This window comes from Scyliorhinus torazame, chromosome 22 (assembly GCF_047496885.1).
Source record: "Scyliorhinus torazame isolate Kashiwa2021f chromosome 22, sScyTor2.1, whole genome shotgun sequence".
Classification (NCBI taxonomy): Eukaryota; Metazoa; Chordata; class Chondrichthyes; order Carcharhiniformes; family Scyliorhinidae; genus Scyliorhinus; species Scyliorhinus torazame.
This window is the reverse complement of record NC_092728.1, coordinates 94,207,328-94,227,345: the sequence shown is the minus strand read 5'-3', so window position 1 is coordinate 94,227,345 and position 20,018 is coordinate 94,207,328. Positions and strand designations below refer to the sequence as shown.

At 47.8% G+C, this 20,018-nt stretch overlaps 1 protein-coding gene across 1 annotated transcript; it reads left to right on the top strand.

Annotated features, from left to right (window-relative positions):
* The first annotated feature begins 5,489 nt into the window (after positions 1 to 5,489).
* Positions 5,490 to 19,094, top strand: LOC140399228 (volume-regulated anion channel subunit LRRC8D-like). The gene is made up of 2 exons (XM_072488622.1): positions 5,490 to 5,925; positions 16,528 to 19,094. The coding sequence occupies exon 2, from the start codon at positions 16,530 to 16,532 to the stop codon at positions 18,936 to 18,938; it is 2,409 nt and encodes an 802-aa protein (XP_072344723.1). The 5' UTR covers positions 5,490 to 5,925; positions 16,528 to 16,529; the 3' UTR covers positions 18,939 to 19,094.
* The last annotated feature ends 924 nt before the right edge of the window (positions 19,095 to 20,018 follow it).

The following is a 20,018-nucleotide window of genomic DNA, read 5'->3' as shown; positions in this document are numbered from 1 at the left end:
TTTTTGGTACAGAAACAACAACAAAATAGACAAGATACATGAAACCATAAACATAGTGCAAAAACCGTTTACCTTTTGTACAGGTCCCACCCTTATTACCCCCTACTTTAACTTAAACTACTACCCCCCCCCCGGTCTGCTGACAATTAATTTTCCGCAAGGAAGTCGATGAATGGCTGCCACCTCCGGGTGAACCCTAACAGTGACCCTCTCAAGGCGAACTTAATTTTCTCCATACAGAGAAAGCTGGCCGTGTCCGATAGCCAGGTCTCCGACTTCGGGGGCTTTGAGTCCCTCCATGCCAATAGTGTCCGTGTTTCCGGGCTACCAGGGAAGCAAAGGCTTATTTCTCCTCCTGGATTCCCGGGTCTTCCGACACCCCGAAAATCGCCACCTCTGGACCCAGCGCCAGACTTGTTTTTAACACCGTGGAGATGACGCCCACAAACCTCTGCCAAAATCTCCGAATCTTTGGACAGGTCCAAAACATGTGGACATGGTTCGCTGGTCCTCCCACGCAATTTGTGCACTTGTCCTCCACCCCAAAGAATCTGCTCATCCGGGCCACTGTCATGTGAGCCCGGTGCACAACATCAGGCTGAGCCTGGCACATGTTGCAGACGCATTGACTCTACTCATCGCACCTACCCATAAACCATCCTCTATCTCACCTCCCAGCTCCTCCTCCCACTTACACTTCAGCTCCTCGGTCTGCATCTCCTCCGACCCCATAAGTTCCTTATAGATGTCCGAAACGCTCCCCTCCCCTACCCCCCCTCTAGAAATTACCCTGTCCTGAATCCCCCTTAGCGGTAGGAGCGGGAAGGTTGCCACCTGTTTACGTAGGAAGTCCCGCACCTGCAAGTATCTGAATTTGTTTCCCCTCGCCAGCCCAAACTTTTTCTCCAGCGCCCTCATACTCGGAAAGCTCCCCTCTATGAACACATCCCCCATCCTCTCAATCCCCGCTCTCCGCCATATCCAGAACCCCCCATCCATACTCCCCGGGGCAAACCGGTGATTATTACAGATTGGGGACCAGACAGATGCTCCCACATGCCGCCTCCACTGGCCCCAAACTCTCAGGGCCGCCACCACCACGGGGCTGGTGAAGTACCGTGCCGGCGTGAGCGGCAGAGGCGAAGTTACCAACGCCCCCAGACTGGTGCCCTTACAAGAGCCGCCTAGATACGCACCCACGCCGACCCCTCCTCCCCACCACCCACTTCCTGATCATGGCTCTGTTAGCCGCCCAGTAATAATTACTAAAATTTGGCAGCGCCAGCCCGCCCTCTCCCCGGCTCCACTCGAGCATTACTTTCCTTACCCGCGGGGTCTTGCCCGCCCAGACGAAGCCCATGATCACCCTGTTGACCCGCTTAAAAAAGGACCGCGGAATAAAAATGGGGAGACATTGAAATACAAATAGGAACCTCGGGAGGACCGTCATTTTCACCGTTTGTACCCTCCTGTCCAGCGACAACGGGAGCGCGTCCCATCTCTGGAAATCGTCCTTCATTTGGTCCACTAGCCGGGCCAGATTCAATTTATGCAGCCGCTCCCATTCCCGTGCCACTTGGATGCCCAGGTACCTAAAACTACCCCCTACTGACCTAAATGGCAGCTCCCCCAGTCGCCCCTCCTGCTTATACCCCGAAAACTGGCCGAATTCCCAAAAAATCTTCACTCTGCCCTCCATCATAAGAACATAAGAACTAGGAGCAGGAGTAGGCCATCTGGCCCCTCGAGCCTGCTCCACCATTCAATGAGATCATGGCTGATCTTTTGTGGACTCAGCTCCATTTTTCGCCCGAACACCATAACCCTTAATCCCTTTATTCTTCAAAAAACTATCTATTTTTATCTTAAAAACATTTAATGAAGGAGCCTCTACTGCTTCACTGGGCAAGGAATTCCATAGATTCAAAACCCTTTGGGTGAAGAAGTTCCTCCTGAACTCAGTCCTAAATCTACTTCCCCTTATTTTGAGGCTATGCCCCCCTAGTTCTGCTTTCACCTGCCAGTGGAAACAACCTGCCCGCATCTATCTATTCCCTTCATAATCTTATATGTTTCTATAAGATCCCCCCTCAACCTTCTAAATTCCAACGAGTACAGTCCCAGTCTACTCGTAATCCAACCCCTTCAGCTCTGGGATTAACCTAGTGAATCTCCTCTGCACACCCTCCAGTGCCAGTACGTCCTTTCTCAAGTAAGGAGACCAAAACTGAACACAATACTCCAGATGTGGCCTCACTAACACCTTATACAATTGCAGCATAACCTCCCTAGTCTTAAACTCCATCCCTCTAGCAATGAAGGACAAAATTCCATTTGCTTTCTTAATCACCTGTTGCACCTGTAAACCAACTTTTTGCGACTCATGCACTAGCACACCCAGGTCTCTCTGCACAGCAGCATGTTTTTTGTCTTCTTCCCATCTTCCCTCCTTTCATCCACACAAGACCTATTACTATTTCCGATGCTTCACTGTTCTGGCGAATGGTCACAAAGCGCTAACTCTGTTTTTCTCTCCACAGATGCTGCCAGGTCTGCTGAGTATTTCCAGCATTTTCTGTTTTTCTCTCAGATTTCCAGAACCTGCAGTATTTTGCTTTTGTATTGTGTATGAGGTACTCCCTACCTTTAATGTTTTAGTTTTTGACTTGCGTATTGGGTATCAGTAGTGCACACCGTTGCTCAGTGTTACATCAAATGAGACGTGTATCCGTTGCGCCCTTGGGGAACCCAAACAGCAAATCTTTAAACCTGAAATTATTTCACATATCTGCTTTCTCAGTTGTGCAAAGTTATATTTCAAATAAGTAATTAAAAGCCTATGGTATTTACCTGGGGGTGCAGGTTGCTCGGGATTGGGGGGAGGGGAGGGCGCTCCGTAGGTACAACAATTCTAGTTTGGTGGGGAGAGTGAAAGCTGATCTGGCAAGGTGGGATGGTCTCCCTCTGTCACTGGCGGGTCGGGTGCAGGCGGTTAAAATGAACGTGTTGCCGCGATTTCTGTTTATTTTCCAATGCCTGCTGATTTTCCTGCCAAAGGCGTTTGTCAGAGAGATTGAGGGAATGATTACTTCGTTCATATGGGGAGGGAAGGTGGCCAGAGTTAGAAAGGTGTTGCTACAGAGAGGAAGGCAGGCAGGGGGTTTGGGGTCTCCCGAACCTGATATATTACTACTGGGCGGCGAATGTGGAGAAGGTGCGGAGCTGGGTCAGAGGGGTTGATTCCCAGTGGGTCAGAATGGAGGGGGAGTTTGTGTAGGGGGTCGGGATTGAAGGCGCTAGTGACAGCGCTGCTCCCGATAGCCCCGGGGAAATACTCAGGTAGTCCTGTAATAATAGCTTCATTGACAATTTGGAGGCAGTTTCACCAACACTTCGGGTTGGAGGCAGGGTCAAGGGAAATGCTGATTCGGGGGAACCACAGGTTTGAGCCAGGGAAGTGGGACAGAAATTGTCGGAAATGGGAAGAGAAGGGGTTTAAGGCACTAAAAGATTTGTTTCTTGGGGGGGCGATTTGCAAGATTGAAGGACCTGGGAGCGAAGTATGGGCTGGAGCAGGGGGAAATGGTTAGATACATGCAGGTTCGAGATTTTGGCAGGTAGGAGATACAGAGCTCCCCGGTGGAGCCGGCCTCCATATTGCTGGAGGAGGTGCTGACGACAGGGGGACTGGAGAAGAGGGGTAGTGTTGGTGGTTTACGGAGCTATTTTGGATGAGGAGAAGGCACCACTGGAAGGGATCAAAGCAAAGTGGGAGGAAGAGTTGGGGGAGGGTATGGAGGAGGGGGTTCTGGTGTGAGGTGCTCCGGAAAGTGAACGCCTCCACCTTGTGCGCAAGGTTGGGACTGATACAACTGAAGGTGGTATATAGTGCACACCTCACAAGGGCAAGGATGAGCCGGCTCTTTGATGGGGTAGAAGATGTGTGTAGCGTTGCGTCGGGGAGGGAGGGGGGGGGGGCGCGCGAATCACGTTCATATATTTTGGTCTTGTCCAAAGCTGGAGGATTACTGGAAGGAGGTTTTTAGGGTAATTTCTAAAGTGGTGCACGTGAAACTGGACCTGGGCTCCCAGGAGGCCATATTCAGTGTGTCGGACTAACCGGGGTTGGAAATGGGTGAGGAGGCAGAAGTTGTAGCCTTCACCTCATTGATCACCCGAAGGCGGATCCTGTTGGGATGGAGAGCAACCTCTCCACCCTGTGCCTTGGCGTGGCGGGGGGCCTGTTGGAATACTTGACTCTTGAGAAGGTTAAGTTTAAACTGAGGTTCTACAATTCATGGGCATTGTTCATTATGCACTTTCAAGAATTGGACAACATTGAACATTAGTGTGGGGGGGGGGGGGGGGGGGTACAGTATGTGTTAATGGTGACTATGGGTGATACCTGATCCATTTTTGTTATTTGTTTATGTTAACATGCAGGCAGTTGTTTGGGGGTTTGGTGGGAGGATGGGATTGTTGTTTTTGTTATGGGGATTGACATTATATTTGTTACTGCTTATTGTTTATTGTTGGTGACTGTAAATTTGGGAGAAAACGTGAAAAAGGAGAAAAATAAAAATATATATTTTTTAAAAGCCTGTGGTATTTTGCTAAAGCAGTGTTTTTCAAACTTTTATTCCGGGGACCCATTTTTACCAACCGGCCAACCTTCGGACCCAACCTGGCCGGACCTTCGCGACCCACGCCGGCCGACCTTCGCGACCCACGCCGGCCGACCTGCGCGACCCACCATTTTCTCTTACCTTGTTTGTTGCTGACAAAAAATGGAGGAAATGGTTTTGGGTCCCTTTGGCCCCAATGGTCCCTTTGGCCCCCCGAACTTGGAAAAAGCTGCACCATATAAAAACAAATGCTGCCGCACTACGCATGCGTGCCCAATCATGGGTGTGCATGCGCATTTTGCGCATGCGCACCGATGATCGGACACGCACGCGCAGTGCGGCCGACTTTTTAAAATCTCTTCCTGGCCATTTTGAAGGCTGCTCGCAGCCGGCATTAATTAAAAGCTGGCTGCTGCGGCTGTTGCGCGCGGATTTGCGCGATCGGGAGCGCAGCGACGGACGGCTCCGCGACCCTCCCGACACCCGCCCGCTGACCCCACCCGCGGTTCGCGCCCCCGAGTTTGACAATGCCTGTGCTAAAGTAACGGTAGAGCTCTTATGACATTGCTTCTAGATAGTCTGTGTTTGCAACCACGTTTGTCTGGCCTGGCCATTGTAGATCATGGGTTACCATTAATCAAATGCTCTCCACAGAGAAGTGGTCTAAATAAGCAAGTCCACCGAGGTCATAGCTACGTGTAAGCTCATGAGAGCAATTGTTACCACTTGTCAAGAAGAACTCTCTCTCTCTCTCTCTCTCTCTCTCTCTCCCCCCCCCCCCCCCCCCCCCCCCCCCCCCCCCCCCCCCCCCCCCCCCCCCCCCCCCCCCCCCCCCCCCCCCCCCCCCCCCCCCCCACACACACACGCACACACATTCCCTTTTAAGGTTCTTTGTACATTGAACAAAATATGTCACTGAAATGGGATATCAGCAACTGTGAAGGACAAGCTCAAGAGATTCACATATTACTTAATAGATGGCAGCCCTGTCCCGGGATAGGCCATGCCTACCAGTTTTTTTGTGACGTTTGAATGTAGAAGAATTGGAATATTGAAGACAACCTAAAGTTCAAAATTCAGCATCATCAATAGAAACATTCTAAGCCTAACTATTTGTTAGAACTTCATCAATGTTGCTCAGGTAGATGCCAGTGAAGTTATAAAACAGTTTTTTAACATGTGATATTAATTTTGCAATTTTAAATGATCTTATATTATCTTTGAGTCGTAAAAGGCAAATTCCGATGTTTATTGAAGGGCTATCTACTTACATTTAGACCAGTCCAATCTCATCTCTTGAGTAAGTAAAAATACTTGTTTCCTATCCAATTAATCTCTCTTTATCAATCGGTCTCTCTGCTGTTGAAAAATATTTGCATTCTGTATTTATGATTTGGTGTTTTTAATACCTAGCAGATACTGTTTGTGTGTGATCATTTACTGTAGCCTGATCTCTTTTTACACATTTTCACATTTTTCTATTTGTGCTCTCACAGTCCTGACTGTGTCCTGTTTTCACCTCAATGTTCCCTTTACGCTTTCTGGCAGGATTTTCCGTCGGGTTTGGGATCCCGACAGCGGTACCCATTTCCAAGTCCTGGCCCCGCTCCATGGGGGAAGCAGTCATGAGTTGTGATTTTCCTGAGGGATGGTCCTAATTGACTGGAGGATAGTTTGGTGGCCAATTTTGCAGCAGCAGTAATGGGATGCTGGATGTGTGAACCTGGTTTAAGGAGAGATGCCAGTCCATTATCGAGGCACCCATCCTGCGCTGCAATGGCAGGCAGGAGGAAGAGAGACAGAGGCCAGGCACCCGTGACAGAGTGGCACTAAGATTCCGCCCTTCAAGTGATGCTGGAGTTTGCGAGACCAGGGCGATGGGTCTGCTCGCTGGGCGGTGGAAGGAAAGGTACAGCAGCCAAACCGAACAGGCCTGGCTGGAGGTGACAAAATGAGAGCAGCTGCCATGTTGTGAGGAGACATTGGTGCAGTCAACCCTCAATGACTATTGTTATGGCAAGATGAGTGCAACCCAGATGATAGGCCTGCAGGTTTTCCATCACCAGCCGACTCATTGAACATCATGGCCATGACTGTTTCCCCACAGCAATGCTGCCTCCTTCCAGTCGGCCTATTCCTGAACCAGTGTGAATCCCACACCCTCACTCAAAAAGACGATAAGACCATCACAAATAAGAACAGGAGTAGGCCATTCAGCCCTTCAAGCCTGCTCCTCCATTTAATAAGATCATGGTTGAGCTAACACTCACTAATTCCACTTTCCTGCCTTATCTCTATATCGACAGCATCAGGATGCCCGCTACCATCTTTAATTGAACGGGAAGATTGGCGGTGGCTAATTAGTGTAGCTACACTAAGCCAGACAAATGGAGAGTATTCCAGCACACTGCTGAATTGTGCCTTGTACAGGCTCTGGGGAGTCATGAGGTGAGTTACTCACCGCAGACTTTCCAGCGTTTCCCCTATTCTTGTAGCCACGGCCATTTTTATGGCTAGTGCAGTTAAGCTTCGGGTCAATGGTAACCCAATGGTTGTTAATGGTGGGAATTCAGCAAGGCAATGGCATTGAATGTAAGGAGGAGATGACGCTATTCTCTCTTGTTGGAGGTGGCTTTTCTGTCTATTATTTGCCACTTACCAGCCAAAGCCAGATTGGATTGTTTAAGTAGCGGAGAAATCAGTAGGTGAGTTCTGAATGGTATAAAAAAAACTGCAGTTTTCAGCATAGATCAACACTTTTGCCCTTATGATGAAAGGAAGGTCATTGATGCAGTAGGTAAAGATGGTTGGGTCTAGGACACTATCCTGGGGAACTCCTGTAGTGATGTTCTGGGATTTAGATGATTGGCCTCCAATGATTTCAACCGTCTTCCTTTGGGCTAGGAATGACTAAAACCAGTGGAGAGCTTCCCCCTACTTCCATTTATCTCAATTTTGCTGGGGTCCCTTGACGCCATGTCAGGCCAAATGGTGCCTTGATATCAAGGGCCATCATTCCCAATGCACCTCTCAAATTCAGCTCTTTTGTCCATGTTTGGACCAAGGCTCTAAAGAGACCTGAAGCCCTGTGACCCTGGCTGCGTCCAACCTGAACATTGGTGAGCATGTTTTTGCTGAGTAAGTGTCAGTTGATGGCATTGTCGATGCTATTTCCCATCACGTTTCTGATGATTAAGAGCAGACTGATGGGCCGGTAATTGGCTGAATTGGATTTGTCCTGCATTTTGTGGCCAGGACAGAGCTGTGCAATTTCCCACATTGTCGGATAGATGCCAGCATTGTAACTGTCCTGGAACAGCTGTGCTAGGGATGCAGCTAGTTCTGGAGCACGAGTCTTCAGAACTACTCCTGTCATGTTCCTTGACCCAAAGCCTTTGGTGTATCCAGTACCTTCAGCCATTTGTTGGTATCGTGTGGAGTGAATCAGATTGGCTGAAGATTAGCAGATGGATCATCCACTCTTCACTTCTTGCTGAAGATGATTGCAAATGCTTCATCTTTATCTTTTGCACTTATGCGCTAGGCTCCTCTATCATTGGAACCTCCTCCTCCAGTTTGTTGTTTAATTGTTCACCGCCATTCACGCCTAGATGCGACAAGACTGCAGAACTGCAATCTAACCTATTGGTTGTGGATCACTTAACTCTATCTATTGAATGCAGCTTTCACTATTTAGCATGATCTAATTCTATGTCGTAGCGTTACTGGATTGGCATCTCAGTTTTAGTTATGCATGATATTGCTACTGGCATACCCTCCTACGCTCCTCATTGAATCAGGTTGATCCCCTGGCTTGACAGTGGTGGTTGCGCGAAGGACATGAGGTAAGAGATTCTGTTGCATAAAACAGAACGTTATGGATGCAGAGATTTTTAACTGCTCAAAACTTTCTTGAATCTATTCCATGTAGTGTGGTGGTAGTGCCACACAGGGTGTTTTTTGTAAGGGCCACGAAGAATCCAGCACGAGTTTTAAGGATACAAAATAATAACATTTATTTACTATAACATATATACATAACAGTAGCAGTAACTTCCCTTGCTACCTTCTCCTTCCTCCTGGTTCCTGAACTGGCTAGCTTATTTATACTAGGAGTTTCTCCGCCCCCCCCCTCATTGGGGAAGCTCATACTCCCACAGGATTGTGGGATAGTCATTAGTCCCCAGCCAATCGTAAGTAGGCAGGTTATAACATCCCTCCCCCCCAAAGTCCAAGGAATCCACCGAAGACCCTGGCGAAGGAAGGCGTCGGACTCGTTTGGCCGCAGGCCGGACGCCATTTGCACGCGGCGCTGGATCAGGTGGCGTGTAACGAGACGGAGACCGGCGCTTCCGTGATGAACGGCGCGGTTGTACATCCACGGCCCGTGGACCCGAGGATTCCCCCTCTGATGCATCCTGTGTCTCCATCTCGGAGTCAGAGTCTGCTGCCTCCGTCATGTCAGCGTCTCTATCTCCATTCGGCCCCATAACGACCTTCGAGTGAGGCACCAGTGGAAGATTTTGAGGACTACCTTCCCTTGTCTCTGGTCTTTGCGGCTGCTGAAATGAGCTCCGGGGGTGGGGAATCTTTTGAGGGGATGATCTTCTGGACCGGACGTGGTCTACATGTTTTCGCTGGAGACGACCCTGGGCTTGCACTTGGTAAGATATAGGGCCCGTTTGGCGCAAGATTACACCAGGAACCCATTGGGCACCACCAGCAAAATTCCGCACAAATATTGGGTCACGGGGCGCAAACTGCCGAATCGGACGGTGCCGAGACAATCCCTGTCCCTGCCGTTCTTGTGTGCGGCGTACTTTTGCGCCAATGTCCGGGAAAACCATACTAAGGCGGGTGCGAAGTCTCCGGCCCATTAGGAGTTCTGCGGGAGCTACCCCAGTCACTGCATGGGGGGTGGTCCTGTACGTAAACAAAAAGCGAGCCAGTCTCGTGTCCATTGATCCGGAAGACTGCTTCTTTAGGCTTCTTTTGAATGTCTGCACTGCGCGCTCCGCCAACCCATTTGAAGCCGGGTGGTAAGGGGCAGTGCGGATATGGCGGATGCCGTTCATCTTTGTAAACCTAGCAAACTCCTCCCTCATGAATGGAGTGCCATTATACGTGACCAGCACCTCGGGGAGGCCATGCGTACTAAACGATAAACGCATCTTTTCAATTGTTGCGCCGGACGTTGTCCCCTGCATCTTATGCACCTCCAGCCATTTGGACTGGGCGTCAATTAGTAGAAGGAACATGGATCCTTGAAAAGGGCCTGCGAAATCTGCATGCAAGCGTGCCCAAGGCCGCCCTGGCCATTCCCAGTGATGTAGGGGCACGGCCGGCGGAGGCTTCTGATGCTCCTGGCAAATGGAGCAGTTTTGGGCCACCTTCTCAATGTCGGTGTCGAGGCCTGGCCACCAGACATAACTCCAGGCCAACATTTTCATCTTGGTCACACCTGGATGCCCATTGTGCAAATCTGATAATATCAGCTCCTGGCCTTTTTCCGGGACAATCACACGCGTCCCCCACAAGAGGATCCCATCCTCGTTGCCAGTTTTGTAAGGGCCATGAAGAATCCAGCACGAGTTTTAAGGATACAAAATAATAACATTTATTTACTATAACATATATACATAACAGTAGCAGTAACTTCCCTTGCTACCTTCTCCTTCCTCCTGGTTCCTGAACTGGCCAGCTTATTTATACTAGGAGTTTCTCCGCCCCCCTCATTGCGGAAGCTCATACTCCCACAGGATTGTGGGATAGTCATTAGTCCCCAGCCAATCGTAAGTAGGCAGGTTATAACAGTGTTCTTAGTGTGAGGATCTCTATGACAAGATGCCTGAGTAATGGTTACTCTTACCACTTCTGCCATGGACAGATGCATGTGTTACAGATAGATTGATGAGGATGATGTCAAGTAGATTTTTCCTTCTTGTTGGTTCATCCAGAGGCCCAGCCTGGAAAATACACACTTCAAACTCAGCTAGCTCAGCCAGTTTTCGTATTACCAAGCCACTCTTGGTAATCCCTCACTCAGTGTACCCTTGCTTTTTCCATGTGGTGTTCAACACAGAGGAGTATTGATTCATCAGCTGAGTAAGGGAAATAGGTGGTAATCTGCAGGACATCTCCCTGCCCATATTTGACCCGGTGTCATGAGAATTCAGAAGATCTAGAGTCATTGATGAGGTCTCCTCCTGACTATATTGTGGTGTTGGGTGCTCTGAGGTACAGATGAACCAACACGGTTGCAATTGGTACAACGCAATTTTATTCCAACTTGTTATTTACAGATCTGTCTTGGTAGTCCACACTGGTACTCCGCACGTGGTGACTCTCCGAGTGTCTTGTTAATCAGGTCCTGTCCTTGTCCTTGTCTCCAGATGGACTGACCACCAGGTGTTGTGTTTCTTGTCTTATACTGTGTCTGCCCTTGTCTGTGATTGGCTGTCGTGTTATGTGTGCTAATTGGTCTGTTGGTCTGTCTATCATGATGTGTGTGTTTGAATATTATGACATCCCCCCTTTTTTTACAAGATTATGTGCCTACGTGGTTATAAATATGTATGTGTCCTGAGTGCAGCTAAAGGTGTGTGTGCGTGATATTTATAGCATGTACATGTGGCGTAACTATATACATGGGGCGATGTCGGGTGTGGCATGCTAACGAGGTTGTACCATAACAAAAGAAGAAAAACTTTGAAGTGTGGTCCGGTCAAACGAGATCTGGAACGATAAAACAGTAACATGTTACAATACAATAGTTGCTAAACTTTGACGTGTGAACAGTCTCATAAGTCCAGTCTAGTAGGTGGGCGACGAATTCGGGTTGACCGCCTCAAGGGTGGGCCGAGAACCACCGGCTGAGGTGCGAGCCTGGCCACGGGTGGCGACAGAAGTGGCATGGTATATGGCAGCTCCACGAAGTCACTATCAGGAACCATTGGAGGACACGGCGTCTATGTGTGGTTCCGTTGCGAGCGTGGAAGTAGGCGAAGGGCTCGCCGATTTCGTCTACACACCGATCCATCCGTCATGCGTACCAGGAACGAGGTGGAGTCTTTTTCTTTTTATGTTTGTGGTGGTGCTGTCGGATGGCATCTTGTAGCTGATGGGTCGTTGAAATTGAAGAGGTACCATCAACAATATCATTCAAGGTCATGGGTGTGCCAGATGTTGAAATCGGATGAGACTGTGCATACTGGTTCTGGCCACATGCTGTGCTGGAAGGGTGATTCTGCTGAGAAGCGTTGAAGCATGTCGCTTTGGAGACAGAATCGCTGCTCGCATCAATGTCTGGTGATGGTGTGAAACTAGAACCTTGCATCTGATAGGAATATGCTATCTGGCCAGGCTGGGGTGCAGCAAATCCTGGGCTGTAACTAAGGCACCCAGTCTGTAGTGCAGATTGCGCTGGCGGGAGTCCTCCTTCGGTCTTGATTCCATTAGTGGGCAATCCGTAGTGCTGGCCTGTTTGAGAATATGCTGCATAGACTGCTGGCTGCTGCAGGCTTGAATACTGGGTTTGTCCAGCATGAGCTGTCATTGGCCGCACTGTCGGTGTGGGACAAATGTGTGGACATAGCTGTGGTGAAAATTGGTGTATTCCCCTTGGACTGTAGCTGCTGCTTGTTATTGCTGACCCAGTGTGATTGTCACGTGATCCATCTCCTGTCGTTGTGACCTCTGCTGTCACCCTGAGCGTGCCATCACTGAGGTTGCGACACTGCCTGTCTGGAGTAAAGTCTGGCTTACGTGAATCAGAGTCGGCGTTTGGTTGGTCCCCATCTGGAGCCTGGTCTGTTTTTTGTCGATGCTCCCCGTCCGGAGTCTTAGCAGGTTCACTGGAGTCAGCTGAGATTTCTTGAAGCTGCACTTCTGGAGTCGGAACATGCAGGAATGCATTGACTAGTGGAAAGGTTCGAGCAATTGAGGGTGGAAGTAGTATGGTGTCACCGTAGTCACCAGTGGTCTCACCGTGATCGTCGAGTGCCTCTGTACGCACTAGCTGAGGTCTGTCACTTTGCACCTTTTGCATGGGAAGTGGGATGCTGTCGTCACTCGTTTCACATACCGTGGGTAGATCCTCGGTAGCTGCTTGCTGTTCACTAGGGTTGGGTAAATTGTCAGAGTTTTCATCTGGTGGTGCAAACCATGTGGGTGGACTGTCATTGTCTTGCCGTTGTCCTTCATTTGGGCTTTTCTTCTTTGGAATTTTAAATCTTCCCCCAGACATTACAGAACCTTGTTCATTTCCCTCAATTTCTCCCGTATGTAGGGCATCAAGTGTTGGATCCAATGTTTCTTTCGTCATTGTACTAGTTTCCAAAGAACAGTCCGTTTCAATTTTCTTCTCAGTTACTTCATATGTATCCCTTTCTAATGTACATGCCTTCATAGTCTCTGGGTCTGATTTTGCTGGGACTGGCATAGTCACAGTCTCTCTTTTACTGTTCTCAATTGCCCACATTCTACTCCCCAGACATAAATGCTTAATCTCTGGAGTTAATGTGGTACAATGGATGATTGGGTCGACCTTATCTGCACCTTCACCATCACTGGAAAGCACAATTGGTTCACTTGAAACTGCTGCGGGTTTTAAGTGCTTTATCTGGCTACTCGATGTCGGTGTCCTCAGGATTCTTGCTCCAATGTTCTGCTCATTTATCAGTGGAGTGTGCATAGGTTCAATGTGATTAATATTCCCATCAGGGTTTGAAGAGTCATTACTGACTAACTGCTGGTCTCTGAAGTTGGGACTTTGCGGTTTTGTGTTGAAGAGAGACAGTTGTCCCTGCTGTAGATATGATTCAGGTTGTGTTATTTCCATTAAATGAGGATCAATGTCTTGTCCATTTTTTCGATCCGTACTAAAGCAATGGCAATTTTTAGTCTGCTCCTTGCAAGTTAGACATACAAGTAATTTCTTTAGCAAATCCTCAGCATCCTTCTGTGACTGTGCAGCATTATTAATATCTCTTCGGCTATAATGATCCTGAAGGTCAGCGCATAATCCTTTTTTCTTCGGGCTTTGAAGAGGCGATTCCTTTGGCTTGTCTTCATTTGGGCTTGAACAGTCATGAGCGCTGTGCCCTTCATTGTAGCATGATAGACTGTCATGGTCGTCCTGCTGTGCAGTGGAGCGTGGTAGACTGTTATAGCCTTCTTGCTGTTTACGTGAGCATGACAGACTTGCATCATCTGCCGCTAGTTGGTCAGAGGAGGTTGCTAGACCCTCATGGTCTTCTTCCTGCAAGGACTGTGCATTGGAGTCTTGCGTTGCTTCCCTCGTAGGGTCGGGAACCCTGAGCGGGACGTTGCCAATGTGCAACCTGAAAGGTTTGTCCGGGTCGTAGCCATCTAGGACCATGGAGCTGTCATTGGGCTTGCGAGGTCCGGAAAAAATGTAAAGATCGGTATCGAAGTATTCAAGGTCAGAATCATCGGTTTGTGCGTAGGTAACTGCTTGTTGCAGGGTTCTTCAGAGGTTAAATTGATTTCCTGGTTCAATTTGAGGCATTGTGCTGTCATTCCAGGTGAAGGAAGGTTGTTTTACAGCTTTAAAAGATTTTTTCTTTGATTTGGGACGTTTCCCCTTTAAATTGGATTTGGGACGTTTCCCCTTTAAATTGGTGCGGTCGGGGCCCCTGACGTCATGACGCGCGTGACGTAGCCCGTAGGAAGCGATTGCCCATGCGCAGATCGCTGTTCCTGTACCGATGGCCGTTTTCTTGATTGCGCATGCACGGCGTCTCGCGTATGCGCAAACGAACCTTCCGGTTCTGCGCACTTCTCGCGCAACTGCGCTAGTGTAATACCTTTAGCAAGATGGCTGCCGACTTCGACCCAACAAATCGCTCTCTGGTCCAGGATTTCGGCCTCGAGGTGAGTACTGCCGCTTTTCTTACCTTTCCTTGCCGATTGGAGTGTGTTTTCCTCACAGTATTTGGCGAATTTGTCCAGGACTGCCTGTTTTGCCCCTTGGAGAACTTGAATTTTTAAAAAGATTTCTTCTGCTCTTGCACCGGCGATGGTGAGGAGAAACTCTATTTTTTCATCATCGGCCAGTTCTTTAAGTTCGGCTGCCACCAGGAAGAATTCAAACGTTTGCCGGAATCGCTGCCAGTTTTCGCGGAGATCACCGTGGCACTGGAGTGGCTGCGGAACCAGGAGCTCGTACATCTTGCCTGGGTATTGCTGGTTGTCTCTGTACGCTGAGGTATGGCGGCAGGTATCGATCCACTCACTGGTATCATGTGGTGTTGGGTGCTCTGAGGTACAGATGAACCAACACGGTTGCAATTGGTACAACGCAGTTTTATTCCAACTTGTTATTTACAGATCTGTCTTGGTACTCCGCACTGGTACTCCGCACGTGGTGACTCTCCGAGTGTCTTGTTAATCAGGTCCTGTCCTTGTCCTTGTCTCCAGATGGACTGACCACCAGGTGTCGTGTTTCTTGTCTTATACTGTGTCTGCCCTTGTCTGTGATTGGCTGTCGTGTTATGTGTGCTAATTGGTCTGTTGGTCTGTCTATCATGATGTGTGTGTTTGAATATCATGACATATATCTCACTGTGAGGCGTCCAATGGTTATAGATAGTGTTTGAGCGGTCTGGGGCATTGGCTGTAAGATGTGATTCGATGAGTGTCAGGATATTGCTTGACTAGAATGCGGGTCAGCTGTCCCAATTTTGGTACATGTTCCCAGATATTACTGAGGCAGATACCCCAATTTGACTGGGGAAGTGTGTGAGTTTGTCTTTAAGTGCCTAGGTCAACACTGGGTGGTATGTCTGCTTATTCTTATTACACTTTGCTGTAGCAGTTTGATACCAGTGAATGGCTTGCTAGGCGATTTCAGAGAGCAGTCAACCACCTTGCTTTGAGTCACATATAGGCTAAATTGGGTAAGGATGGGAGATTTACTTCCCCGTGATACATTAGCGAACAAGATCAGCTTTTATGAAATTCCAGGGGCGGGATTCTCCACTCCCACACCGAAGTGGCCGCGCCGCCGTGAACGCCGTCGAGATTCACGACGGCGTGGAACGGCCCCGGTCCCGACCGATTCAGGCCCTGACAATGGGCCAGTATCGGGGCCGCGTCATCTACACGCGCCAGGCCTTGTCGCCCGTGTAAAAGCGGTGCCACATAGATGACGCAGCCGGCACCGCATAACGGGCGTCATCCGCGCATGCGTGGTTGTCGTCCTCACTAAATCCGCCCCGCAAGAAGATGGGGGACGGATCTTGCGGGGCCGCGGAAGGAAGGAGGTCCTCCTTCAGAGAGGTGGCCCGACGATCGGTGGGCACCGATCGCGGGCCACCCCACATTCCAGGTGAAGCCCGGTGCAGGATCCCCCCTCGCCCCCCCCACAGGCCGCCCCCCCAGCGTTCACGCACCGCCCACGACTGCAGCGACCAGGTGTGGACGGCGCCGGGGGGAACCCGCCGTTTTGGCCTGGCCGCTCGGCCCATCCGGGCCTCAGAATAGCGGGGGTGCCAGAGAATCGCCATTTTGGGTGTCTCCGGCGTTTCGCCGGCCTGCGTCCCGCGAAACTCGACCGGGCTGTTCCCGCCGCTTGGGAGAATCGCGGGAGGGCGTCGGACCGGCGTCCCCGGAAATTCTGGCGGCCCAGGCGATTCTTCCAACCGGCGTGGGAGTGGCGAATCGCGCCCCAGTAGTTTCACCATTACCGCTGAGACTAATTTTTTTATTTTGCATTTATTTATTAATTTAATTTAAAATTCTGGACTGTTATGGTGTTGGGATTTGAACTTGTGCTTCTGGATTACTAGTCCAGTTACATCATCACAATGCAACTCTTCCTCTTAAGTGTCTACAAAATGTAGGTTTCAACTACCACTTTACATTTTTGCATTTGTTTCAGGTATGTTTTCGGCCGGCGACGTTTCAATTTTGGAAGATACTAAGCAACCTGCCTACAAGGTCTTCAAACCTTGGTGGGACACTTTCATGGACTATCTGACTATTATTATGTTGTTGTTGTCTATCTTTGGCTGCAGCATACAGCTTTATATGGATGAGACTTTCTGTTTGCCACACCCCAATGAAAATGAAAAGGTATTCAGTGGGATAGGTTCAGCCTTGCAACATTCTCCAACAATGCCTGATAGCGATGTCGGTCTAGAAGGACGTACAGATCGCAATGCACCCCCTTTGGCCCGCCAAGGGAGGTCTACAAAGTTATACATTTGGCAGTACTGGTATATCAATCAAATGTGTTATAGTCAAATTCCATGGTTTACCAGGTTCTTCTCTTATCTAATTCTATTCCACACAGTTGTCCTGGTTATATGCAGTAACTTCTGTTTCACGTATCCTAAAACCAGCTCCAAACTGCAGCAATTTCTTGACATCCTTCAAAAGTGTTTTCAGTCACCATGGACATCAAAAGCACTATCTACAGCGGTCTGTGTAGATGCCAGTGAACGAGAAGAAGCCTTGGCATCACAGAAGGTCACTGAAAGTGACAGCGATACGATCAGCCTTAAGGGAGATACATCAAATCTTAAACTTCCCACACATATTCACTCAAATGTGACTGTGTCTGGCTCAACCATGGACAAGAAGGATGCAGAGCAAGCCAAAGCGCTGTTTGAGAAAGTAAGGAAATTCAGACTCCACGTCGAAGAGAAAGATATAATCTACAAATTATATATTGGCCAAACGTTATTCAAAACAATACATTGCTTAATTATTATTGGTTACTTTCCAGCCTATATCTATGTTGTTAATTTTAATAATGTATGTGAACCTAATGCACTAAAATTGGTTACTTACAAGACTTTCGATTGTACTTATAGCACTGCTCGTTTCATTGGGAAAATGGCCCTGCTGTATCTGGGTTTAGTGATTATCTATTGGATACTCTGCATTAATACAATATGTTGGGTTTTTAGAAAACCTCTGAAAATATATTCCTTTGAGAAACGAGGCGAAAGCCAGTTCACTGATATCCCTGATGTAACAAATGATTTTGCCTTCTTGTTGCACTTGATTGATCAGTATGACACTCTCTATTGCAAACGTCTAACCGTCTTCCTCTCCGAGGTGAGCGAGATGAAATTAAAATTATTAAGTTTAAATAATGATTGGACCGTGGAGAAGGTAAAGAATCATATTAAAAGAAATAAGAAGGATCAGTATGAGTTATACCTCTTCATGCTCTCGGGGATTCCTGAATCTGTTTACGAACTTACTGACCTGCAGGTCTTAAGGCTGGAGCTTTGTAGTAATGTTAAAATATCTAACAACATAACCCAACTTGAGCACTTGGAAGAAATCTGGCTCTCGCACTGTGTGACTGAAGTTACGCCATCAGCTTTGCTGTGGTTGAGAAATCAACTGAAGAAAGTGGGAGTTAAATTTGTGAGTCGCGACGAGATCCCTGATTGGATCTACAAACTAATCCAGCTCAAAGAGCTGTACCTCACTGGAAAGCTGGCCTTTGAAAAAAAAGGTTTGGAACTGGAACCCATGAAGGGTCTTCGCTCTCTGAAAGTCCTTTACCTAAAAACGAGCCTCTCTAAGATACCCTCCAGTATTCTGGATGTTGCATTCCACCTGCTCAAGCTTTGCATTCATAATGACAAGACCAAGCTCTCGAGCCTGAGTATTTTAAAGAAAATGGTAAACCTGACTCAAATTGAACTTCACAACTGCGAATTAGATAAAATCCCCTCTGCTACTTATGCCTTATCGAAACTTCAAGTCTTGGACCTTAAAGGTAACAATCTTACCAAAATTGAAGATATTACCAACTTGCAATATCTGCAAAAGTTGACCTGTTTGAAGTTCTGGTTCAACATGATCAGAACCATCCCTTCAACTATCAATTTAATCAAAAAGCTTGAGTTTCTTTACTTATCAAACAACCAGATTGAGGTTTTACCAAAAGTCCTTTTCACTATTGATAAACTGCATTACTTGGATATTCACCACAACAACATTTCTGTACTCCCAACAGATATCGGGAATATGAAAAACATGTACTATTTGGATCTGGGTTACAATAAGATAGAAAGCCTACCGGATCAGCTTTTCAAGTGTCATAAGCTCATGACTCTGAAGCTGAGCAACAACTTAATCTCGTCTGTCAGCGGGAAAATCTCAAAGCTCAGCCAATTATCACAGCTGGAACTCCAAGGAAACCACTTGGAAAAGCTCCCTGCGGAAATAGGACAATGCCTTATGCTGAAACTTACTGGACTTGTGATAGAACAGTACGTTGTTGAGACACTTCCTTTAGAAGTAAGAGAAAAGATGGGTGGTAGTTAGATCTAAAGGCATCAGATATCAATAATTTAGTTCCCAAAAAAGTTGATGTCTCACGAAAAGTTATGCTGGATGTAAGGAAAAAAAGCAACCAATTTGAACCAAATGGATCATATTATTTGGATAGATTTTAAATAAAGCAATGGCACATATTTATTATACGGCCTAATATTATTACATTTTGATGATTGTACTGTCTGAGTTGGGCTTTCTTTTCACTGAGATTTATATTGGCTCTTATAAACACCAACATTGCTAGTCGATCCCAAGTTGTTACCCAACACCTGCTGTTTTTTGGTATGGGTTAGTTATTTCATTATTGGCAGAGTTGTAAATGGAGCTGAACATTGTGAAATTGCCAGGAAACAGCCACGCCTGACCTTGTGATAGAAGGAAGATCATTGATGATGCCAACAGCCCCAAGTCTGCTTTCCAACATGTCGTCACATAACCAATCAGATATAGAAAGTCTGACTTACTTTCCCTTGTCTAGCCCAGAACTGCGGTCAGCTGTACAACCTATAGCCAACTTGAGGTCAGTATAAACTAACAATAAAGGCTCACCCATTTCTGGTTTGCTCTAGTTTCCTGCTGACAGTCTGCCATTAAGCTAATCTAAAACCTGGCCCTAAATTAATATTTAATCGAGGGGAGAAATGTTACAAGCATTTACATTTTTGGGTTCTATTGATACACACACAGACTAACTACACATATGTTCACACAGAAAGTGTCTCACTTTATTTACCAGGAAAACCAATCATAATAATAATCTTTATTAGTGCCACAAGTAGGCTTCCATTAACACAGCCATGAAGTTACTGTGAAAAGCCCCTAGTCGCCACACTCCAGGGCCTGTTTGGGTACACTGAGGGAGAATTCAGAATGTCCAATTCACCTAACCAATTTGGGACTGTGGGAGGAAACCGGAGCACCCGGAGGAAACCCACGCATACTCGGAGAGAACGTGCGGACTCCGCACGGACAATGACCCAAGCCGAGAATCAAACCCAGGTCCCTGGCGCTGTGAAGCAACAGTGCTACTGTGCTGCCAATCATCACAGAGAAGGTAAAAGCAACGGA

What these genes read in the sequence shown, in the direction of transcription:
- LOC140399228 (XM_072488622.1), top strand. Translation starts at nt 16,530, where the DNA reads ATGTTTTCGGCCGGCGACGTTTCAATTTTGGAAGATACTAAGCAACCT.